Source organism: Pinus tabuliformis, chromosome 4_1 (genome assembly GCF_031772625.1).
Source record: "Pinus tabuliformis cultivar Carrire ecotype Pingquan chromosome 4_1, CPIR1, whole genome shotgun sequence".
NCBI classification, from domain to species: domain Eukaryota; kingdom Viridiplantae; phylum Streptophyta; class Pinopsida; order Pinales; family Pinaceae; genus Pinus; species Pinus tabuliformis.
In genome coordinates, this window is record NC_142303.1 from 521693811 (window position 1) to 521704626 (window position 10816).

Genomic DNA, 10816 nt, shown 5'->3' on the forward strand with positions numbered 1-10816 from the left:
AAAACACCTCTCTCACATTTTATTAATGACTTTCATACAAATACCAATGAAAACATACAAACTACAAACATGGAAAATTTGAATTTTAAAAAATTGTGTAAATAAGTTAATCTAAAGCATTTTTTGATAAATATGTAAGATTTTAGAATCTTCAACAATAGCATACAATAAATGTTCAAATGCACAAATTTAGATTTCCAATAAATCCAGATAAATAAGTTATACTAAAATTTCTTCGATAAATCTCCATGTAAATAAGTTATACTAAATTTTCTTTTAATAAATATATATGATCTTGAAGTAGCTTCATTGAAGATGGCTCTTATGATAAACCCATTTGAAAACTATATAAAACCACTTAGACGGAATAGTATACAAAATATGTTAAAGCTATACACTTTTAATTATTCATAACAATTTAGAAAAATGAAAAATAAAACACTCTTACAAAACATCCATAATCATGGGATATGGTACTTACAATATGGGGAGAAAGTATTGATTGAGTCATTATTTTTATTAATAGTAACAATTTAAAAATCATTTATGTATAAACAAGAAGCCATTTAGATTGAATAGGTAAGGCAATACAACAATTTAGAAAAAAGAAACATAAAATACCATTATCCATAATCATGGGATAGTTACGATATGGGGAGAAAATATTGATTGAGTCATCATTTTTATTAATAGTAACAATTTAAAAATCATTCATATATAAACAAGAAGCCATTTAGATTGAATAGGTAAGGCAACATAACAATTTAGAAAAAAGAAACATAAAATACCCTTATCCAAAATCATGGGATACTTACCATATGGGGAGAAAGTATTGAGGAGAAAATATATATTGATTGAGTCATCATTTTTATTAATAGTAATAATTTAAAAATCATTTCTCTATAAAGCCACTTAGATTGAATAGTTAAGGCAATACAATAATTTAAAAAAAGGACATAAAATACCCTTACAAAACATTCATAATTATAGGATAATTATGATACATGGAGAAAATATTGATTAAGTCATCATTTTTATTAATAGTATCAATTTAAAAATTATTTATATAAATAGATTTTCAAATGTTTATTGAACTGAGATGATCATTCTACAATTTAGTATGATGTGATCTGGTATCAAAATTGAATTGAAATTTTACTCATGTCCACCAAAACAATGAAAAATCTAAAAAAAAACTATAAAAAACATTTAAATAATATTGATTCATAAAAAATTTACACCTCTTCCATATTTAAAATACATCTATGCCTTAATAAATATACAAAATCATTATTATATCTATACACAATCATCATATTTATATTATAAAAAACAAATATACATTACCAAACCTTCCTTCCGCAATATAATTAACATACATTTCCAAATATACCTCTAAACTAAAGGAAAGGCAAAAAAGTTGCCCTGACATATTGACTTGACTAAAATAATAACACAGAGCATAAAATCCAATTTACAAGGATGAAGATGGTCAATCATCCTACTACACTGGGTGGTTGGGTACCAAAGATAATTGCCTCTTTTAATATCGCTCTACTGTTTAAATTTTTTTGGAAAGCTGTCTCCAGTGATGGCCTTTGGCAGCAAGTCATCCGTGCCAAATACCTCTAGAACCGAGAGCTTATTAACTGGCATCGTCCTGGTACATTGGACCCTCCCAACATCTCCTTTTCTTGGCGCAGTCTTCTTATGACAAAGCGCTGGTTCTTCGGAAGTCTCAGATGGGACATTGGCTCCGGTTCTATTCTGAAAACCAGTTTAGACTCGCTCTCAAGTATGACTGGCTCACATCTATTATCTCATGCCCTCATTATTTTCTTTTCTTGCATAATGGGGGTTTATTTGTGATCAAAGATATTGTAAATGTTGCTCTTTTATCTCCATTCTATACTCAATGGAAAAATGAATTTCAGATTGAGATACGTAAGGCCCTCGTCCCGGAATGGCAAAGTTACATTACCAATCACAAATTCTCTGAGATTTCCCTCTCTCCCAAAGAACATAGGTTAATATGATTTGGTGACTTGGGAAGGACATTGTTAAGGAGGCATATAGACTAATCACTCAGCCTTCTAGACAGATTGTGGCACACTCTTGGATGGTTCATGCCTGGAAATGGAATTTCCTACTACTCAAAGTCAAATGCCTAAAATGTTTTTCATGGCTTGAAGCACACAATTGCATTCTCATTTGGAAATTCCGTGTAAGAAGGGCTTTCAGGGACCAGGCTGATGTTGTCATTGTTATTCATATGGAGAGGACACATAATCTCTTTATCCACTATCCCTTTGCCTCATTTCTCTGAAATGGGGTGTTACATATGATTAACTATCCTTGGGATTGTTTGGACATTAACTGTTGCCTTTGCCAGTGGTCTGTGGATCACAAACCCCATCGTACATTGGACTTCTTTTTCATATGGGACATATGGAAGTCAAGAAATGCCTTCATCTTTGATCAAGTATTACCAAACATTTGGAGGACCTGTTGTAGCTTCCTAACATACTATTCGGAATACTCTGTCTTCTTGCCCCTGGTCCATAAAGGTCCTTTACCTCTGAGTGACCTTTGGTCTGCCTATCTTGTAAGTTTCTTTGATGGTGTTTCATTATTTGATTTATGTGGATGTAGTATGGTCATTCACATTGGCTATCTTGTAAGTTTCTTTGATGGTGTTTTATTTTTTGATTTATGTGGATATAGTATGGTCATTCACATTGATCCTGAATTTGAATTTTTTTTATAGATTTCATTGGCACTGTGGTTTGGGATCCAACACCCAAGTTGAACTACTCACTCTTGGGGTCCTTCATTGTGCAAGTTGGCTTGGTCTCACGGATCTCACTGTATTTAGAGATTCCTAATCAGTTATAGAATGCGCAAATGACAGATTCCAAATCAGTTATAGAATGGGCAAATGACAAGGGCTCTTTAAACTCTTAAGCTGTTGATCCATGGAAACTCTGAATCAAAGTCCTGTCAGCAGAGTTCCAATATCTATCTATTATGCATATCTATCGGATCCAAAACAGATAAGCTGATTGCCTCTCTAAAAAGGGTTGCAGCTCAGAGCCCCGATCGGATAATCTTCCAGCAGCTTGAGAATGGCGTTCTGAAAGGGAATGGCTTCAGTCTAATTTAATGAGTCCGAATTTTTTTGTCTGCAGGGCTCACTGTCTTTCCCCTGTTCTGGATGATCCTCTGTTTTTCTTTGTCTACCAGGGCGCTCTGTTTTATATTGTCTTTTTTGTCTTGGCTTAGGTTGATAATTTTTCCCATCAGCAGGTTTAGATATTTTGTCACGGAATTATGAATACAGGACTGATAGGTTAATGATATTCTCTACATCATTTTCCTTGGCGAATGAGAAATTCCTTTTTCTGATATATGTACTTTCTTCCTGTAATAGAAACCTGTTTTTTCTGTATGGAAAAAAAAAAAAAGGTACATATGTATTTGTGTATCCGCATTTAGAGATATTGTGTAATATCCTTTTCATTACTTCATCTATCTCAACTATTCATTATAATAATTTAACATTTTATATACATATTCAATTATCAACAAATCATAAAATAGTTTATTAGATATCATAAAATAGTTTATTAGATATTATTAGTTATTCAATTATGAGTAAATCATACTTTACGTGCGAAAGAAAGGTGTATAGCTACTTTCATGACTGATGAACAGAAGCAAACTGTTTTTAATAAAATCCACATGCGAAAGTAATCTTTCACAAGTATATATCCTTGATTGTCAATTGAATTCTCGTTATAGTGGCCAAAGCAATTTATTCATTGTAGCTGTAGATGCCCTTCACTCAACAAAGTTCAAAGATGGATACAATTAATGATAAACAGGGTTCTCAAACGAGCATTTATCGCCATCAGGCTTTAACGAGCAATGTAACAAACGTCTCCATCACAGATTACTCCACCAGGTTTACTGCTCTCGTCAATCGCAGCATCTGCGTCTTCTTCAGAACCTTCGTCAACCGCATCATCTGTGTCTTCTTCAGAACTTTCATCAGTGGAATATGCTTCTTCAGGACTTTCATCAGTGCGATATGCTTCTTCAGGACTTTCATCAGTGGAATATGCTTCTTCAGGACATTCATTAGTGGAATATCCTTCGTCACTGGAAGCATCTGCCTTTTCATGTTTTTCAATTTCCTTCTCCAGAGTTTGAAGATGCGCATCAGTAAAGGGATACGCCTTGGCTCCGTACCTGCTTATGGCATTTGTGGCATCTATGGCATTAGTCACCAACTTCCCATTGGGATGAACCACAATGAAGGTTGGAATGCTGCCAACGCTGTAAAACTCTACTACATCGTCCCTAGCTTTATCTCCAAATGGGAGAGCCAACCATGGCATGCCTTTGTAGTAGTCTTCAAATATCTCTTGATCACGGTCACTAGAGATGAAAACAATCTCAAACGTTTCCCCTCTTTCCTTCAGTTCGTTATATACCTTCACAAGCTTTTTAGTGAAACTTCTGCAGGGACGACACCAATAAGAAGAGAAATACAAACCAACTATCTTACCCACAATATCAGATACCAGGACCTGTGACAAGAATCAAAACATATAAATGATCAGCATCATCCAAGACAATACCAAGTCCTGACCAGATTTCTACCAGGACTCCACCAAGAAAACAGTCAAAATTCAAAACCCAATAGATGTAACACTCTTTATGCCCTTGTCTTTTTTGGGTTGGGTTGGGTTGATGGGAGTTGTTACATTCCTAATTTTCATAGTCTATTATTAAGATGGGGTTACAAAAATCTTTTAGGTGTCAAAGCATACAGAATTCGAGTTTTCGAGTATATTTAGTGAAAGCTTGTGGAGGCATTGCCGGGACAGCCAAAAGTGGCCGGAATCCAGGTAAAGAAATTTCAAAAAATTTTGTAGGGACAGTGTCTGAATCATGTTTTTGATGGTAGAAATGGATTCAGCGCCATCAAGCACCATCAAAAACGTCTAGGACACCTAAAATTTTGAAGTTTAACAACTATAACTTTGGATTTACAAAAATGTCTGCCAGATTTTCTCTAAATACGACCAGAATTTCCATAACTTTCTGGGCAATTCCTCTAGTTAGTTAGACTAGAGCATTAACTTCTTACGAGTATATTGCCAGTCGTAATTAGGGCAGATGCACTTTGGGCTTGGAAGTCAAAGGCTGTATCTTGTGAAAGCTTGTGGAATCAACTTCTAACGAGTATATCTAGTCAAGTCATGTCAAGTCGAATCGGGTTGCCAATTGTATTTAGCATAGATGCACTTTGAGGCTTGAAAATCAGAAGTTGTGGTCCAATGATTAAGTGTAGAGATTTGAGACTCTCTAAAGTCCCAAATCCTAAACAAAATTATATATGCTTTAGAGATGCTCCAAACACAATATTTTTTCTAAAAAAGATATATCTGGTGGATCCATGAATTAAGGAGATCCATGAATTAAGAGCGGTAACTGGTGAACAGACCCAGGATCAAATCTAACTGGCTGCCACTATAAACCTAGGCTACGTGCAACCGCCTGCAAGCCGCACAATAGCAGGAACTTATGCCTCAACAAGAGTCGAGACGTCCACTATGAGGTCGCCTACTCTTCTAACCAAGACACAACAGGTCATATATATACTAATGAGATTTGAACCCTCATCTCACGGGTTACACCCCGGAAACGAGTTATCCTGAACAGACCCAGGATCAAATCAGGATCAAATCTAACTGGCTGCCACTATAAACCTAGGCTAACCTAGGCTACGTGCAACCGCCTGCAAGCCGCACAATAGCAGAAAACTTATGCCTCAACAAGAGGCGAGACGTCCACTATGGGGACGCCTACTCTTCTAGCCAAGACACAACAGGTCATATATATACTCAATGAGATTTGAACCCTCATCTCACAGGTTACCGTTGAACCTATTAAGCACAGAAGGGCAATTGACATAAGTGCTGCAGTGAGGGACTTCAAGACTTTCAAAAAAAACCAGGACATAAACCTAGCCCTCTCTGCTTTCAGCATTATCATGATTCACCCAATAGGGAAGCCCTCTCTGCTTTCAGCATTATCAGGATTCACCCAATAGGGAAGCCCAATGAATAACTCTGCTTGACCAATTCTATATATAATCCTCATCTACTATGAAGAAATAGAACATATTTCTATGTAGTGATACTTATTTCTATGACGTGATTCATAATTCATGGCATAAGGACACTGAAAGAAGCAAGTATATCTCAGTAACTCACCTGGGCACCTCCATTCTTGATGACGAAGTTGCGCTTATCAGACACCAAGATCGACCCCAGAGTCTCTGCTTCTCTTTTGGCTTTCTTTTCGGCCTCAAGCGCATCCAGTCGCTCTTTATTAAATGGGTAAGCTCGGCCACCATATTGTCGTATAACGTCCATTGGACTCATCTCAAGTGTTTTCCCGTCCGGACCTAAAATAATCAAACCCGGGGTACCCACAATTCCGAAGTAGCCATACAATTTCTTTATCCTTTTGTCTCCAAATGGTATAACCAGCCATGGCATGCACGCATAAAACCTTTGAAATCGATTCTCGTCTATGTCTGCCGAAACCCACACAATCTCAAAGGGCTCCCCTTTCTCCTGAAGCTCATTATACATCTCGACAAGCTGGTCATTGTAATCTCGCCATGGTTCATTCAACGCAGAGTCGGCACGAACGAAATGCAGAGCAACCATCTTCCCCACAAGTTCCGCTACCGGAACCTACTGGGAAAACCCAAAGTGACAATGAGACGATGAAGCAATAAAATGGAAGTCGAATGATGGAACGAAACTCAATGGCCCAATTCAACACAAGTATCCATTAGACTTATTGCAGCATTATCTATTCTCCAGGTTTTCAACACATGCTTTGTTCCTTACTTTCTCATAAAAGAACCCAAATTCCAAATTTCAAAAGAAGAAAAAACATAACATTTTTACGGGGTTTTTGTTAAGGTATTTTTTGATGTAAAATTATTGTTAAGGTATTTTTTGATGTAAAATTATCCTCACTAAAATATTCTGAAAATAAAATTAATGATTCAATTCCCTATTTTAATCTGAATAATTTATTAAACATAATGAAAATATCATCAAACAAATTTATAATAAATTAAAAAAAAGAACAAAGAAAGAAAAAAAAAAAACACCACCTTTCTTCCTTCAGGGCCAAGGAGATAATCTCGTTCATCAGAAACCAGAAGAGTCTTTACACTCTGTGCAGCATTCAGCTCCGCAATCCTGTCTGCAGTAAATGGATATCCCTCGATGCCAAATTTTTGAATGATCCCCCTACCTTCAGTGGTTATAACTCTGCCGGTTTTGTCCAAAATAACAAGGGACTGCTCGAAATAAGGACGAAGAGCCCGAATAAGCTTTTCTCTTGTATTTTTGTCTGAGTATGGCACGGCAGGCCATGGCATCGTCTGGTGGAATTTCTTGAATGACTTCTTATCATGATCTGAAGAAATGAAGACGATCTCAAACTCCCCCTTCTCCAATAACTTTTTATAGATTTCGCACAAAATGGGGGTGGAGAACCACTCCCATGGTGGATCATCACACCAAGCGGCACTAAAGTAAAGACCCACATATTTATATTTCTCTTCTAGTTCTTCAACTTTCACCTGTAGATTGGATTGGATTCATTACATTAAATAATAGATTTCACACCTCATAATGAAGGGATTTTTGATAGATTATGTGTGATGGATTTGAGAAACAATTTTTTAAATAATTTTACTTACGGAAATTTACTTTATAAGTAATATGAATGTAAGTTTCGTTATCAATTTTGGTGTTTGGAATTCATTTACAAATAGTTTTTAAAATTTTGGTGTTTGGAATAAATTTGCAAGTAATTTTTAACATTTTGGTGTTTGAAATCCATTTGCAAATAGTTCTTAAAATTTTGGTGTTTGGAATAAATGTGCAACTAGTCCTTACAATTTTGTTGTTTGAAATCCATTTGCAAATAGTCCCTAAAATTTTGATGTTTGAAATAGATTTGCAAATAGTCTCACAGATATTATATGAATAATGAAATATTTTTGATAAATTTTACATAATAAATTCAGAAAATAAAATTTGTAATAATTCTACTCACCAAAAACCCCACGCTGAAACTCTATAACAATCCTACCTTCTCTCCATTATTTCTGATCAAGAAATCACGTTCGTCGGTGCAAAGCAATGATGTCAGACTTTCGTGGGTCACTGCTTTCTCCTCCTCACCCATTATATGCTAACACAATAAGTTTCTCCTTTCCGGATACAGTATTGTATGTTCTTGCACTGCAATTTCTCAGATCTCCTGTGTGTAAGAAAGAGAATTTATAGCCAGAGGAGGGCCATTTCAGTTCTCATTTGACCGTTACCTCTACTCGCAAACTAAAAATGTCAGGAGTATTTTTTAAAATTCCCTTTTTCTCTGAAATTTGGTTACTCCTATTTACCAAGAAAACCTACCTTTTCTATCAATTTTTTTAGCACAGTTTCTTTCCTATTTACCAAGAAAACCTACCTTTTCTATCAATTTTTTTAGCACAGTTTCTTAAATATAACATATAATTGTATTATATATAGTTTTGTTAGGAACACAAAAGTAAAGGTAAACGTGCAAGTTGGAATTCATGATTAATTTCTTTAGGAGTTCTAATCAGATATATATTTATTTAATTGAAATTACTTCAATGTTAACTTAACACTTATTTTGGTTTAGATTTTTGTTTTTTTTTTTTTTAATTTCCAAAAAGTGTTTTACTTGAAAATTTAAAAAATCTCACTTAAAACAACTCTTTTCATTATTTATGGGGAACATTAATATAGTAGAAATTGAACTCAAAAATATTAATCAGTGATTTTCTAAATCTTGTAAAGAGAGTTTGAGCATTATTTTTTTTCAAATATATTTGTTTTAATTAAAACAATTATATAGGCAATTAATTTGGTTTTGTAGATTGTATTTATAAATTAACTATTTGCAGTGAATGTTGATATAGAAATTAAACTCAAAAATTTATTAATCAGTGATTCTCTAAAACTTTTAAAGGGAATTTAGGCATTATTTTTTTTCAAATATTAATTATATATATATATATATAAGTAATCAATTTGATTTTGTAGATTGCATTTATATATTAATTAATTTTATTATAAAAATAAATAAAAATTATTGGATAAATTTTGTTAATTATAAATTTTTTAATTAAGAATATAATTCTATTTTAAGATATGACTAATAAAATTTTATTTTTTTATAAGTTATATATATATGTGAATTTATATATATATATATATATATATATATATATATATATATATATATATATATGAATTTTGATATGTTATATTCATTAATTTATTATAAAAAAATTATTTTGGTATATTATTATTCTAGTATTAAAAATAGAAAAATATTAGAAAACTTTATTTTATATAATATTATCAAATTGAAAAATTTTATACAATTTTTTTTATAAATTTTCTGGCATATACAATATGATGCCATCACAAATGTGAATAACAATATAAATTTCAAATATTTAAAACTCCCTTTTGCTTAACCTTTTTCTCAATTTCATATACCCTATCCCTTTTCATCATTTTCAATCCAATTTTTTTTAAGCAGATATCTAGTGGAAAGAATGAGAGGGTTCTTTATTCATCCTTGTTTGTGAAAGTTTATGAATGTTTAGATTGAGATTAATCATTAGTGAATCATATTGCATGGTATAATAGCCAATATCAATTTCACATTGTTTATTTTTTTATGTCTTAAGGTATATAAACAATATTATCAATTTAACAAGAAACATTTCTCAAAAAAAAAAAAAATAGTGATGTTGTATCACCATTCTTACTTTAAAATCTAAACAATTTTCAACCATGACATTAATTATCAAATAATATGATTTTGAACAAGTGTAAAATTTTGACATTTTCGAAGAATTAAAAACAATTATCACGAGTAAAAAATTCCTTAAAATTTAACTCTTTTCAACTATGACATTACAAACAAATATCATGACTAAAAAAATATTGAAAATTAATGCCTAAATTAATGAGTCATTTTACCAAGAGGAATTTATTTTTAAAAGCTAAAAGTAGAGCCCTTTTAAAATCCTAGCGATAGTATAAAACATCTTGACCCACTGCAACCAAAACTTAAAATTCAACCATCAAATTGAAGCATCCATTTTTAATGGGTCATTAAAGTTGCATTACAATTTTAAATATGATCTAAAAATCATAATAATACTTAATGACATGATAATATCGATGCATAACTTGAAAATTCGACGTTAATTCCTAATATATTTTTACTTTTGATCAAAATCTCAATACATTGAATGAGACATAAATTATTTCTCTAAGTTATTGTTATATTATGGATATTCACAATAAATGAATTCTTCATAATTAAAACATATAATCCAACAAGCATAGAAAAAAACTCATAAATTCATGTAAGATCATATGCAAAGTTAAAACATTTATTTCAAGTTACCATGCAAAGATCATATTGATCAAAATTGCATAAAATGTTTTAATCAATTATTCATAGTCATTGATATTGGCACACCATCAGAATGTATATCATCTTTATGATCAACCAATGCCTCATCTATGTCTACATGTTTTCCAAACATTGTAGACGCCAAAATCTTTCTCGATTTACATCCATGTTCAATAAATACCCATCTTGCCACTATTTTGTATTTTAGCAACCTCTTGATAGTATTTGAGGTACCAGAGTGAAAAGT

At 32.6% G+C, this 10816-nt stretch overlaps 1 protein-coding gene across 1 annotated transcript; it reads right to left on the reverse strand.

Moving 5' to 3' along the window:
- Positions 1 to 3777: 3777 nt before the first annotated feature.
- On the reverse strand, positions 3778 to 8289 carry LOC149176875 (putative nucleoredoxin 1). The gene is made up of 4 exons (XM_089423227.1): positions 8194 to 8289; positions 7205 to 7678; positions 6285 to 6773; positions 3778 to 4592 (listed from the first exon to the last, which is right to left on the reverse strand). Exons 1-4 carry the CDS (start codon positions 8287 to 8289, stop codon positions 3918 to 3920), a joined length of 1734 nt encoding a protein of 577 aa, XP_089279353.1. The 3' UTR covers positions 3778 to 3917.
- Positions 8290 to 10816: the final 2527 nt, after the last annotated feature.

Coding starts and splice junctions, on each gene's coding strand:
- LOC149176875 (XM_089423227.1), bottom strand. CDS start 8,289: ATGGGTGAGGAGGAGAAAGCAGTGACCCACGAAAGTCTGACATCATTG. Junction 7,679..8,193: donor TCAGAAATAATGGAGAGAAG/GTAGGATTGTTA, acceptor TCCAATCTACAG/GTGAAAGTTGAAGAACTAGA. Junction 6,774..7,204: donor TTGGCCCTGAAGGAAGAAAG/GTGGTGTTTTTT, acceptor TTTTCCCAGTAG/GTTCCGGTAGCGGAACTTGT.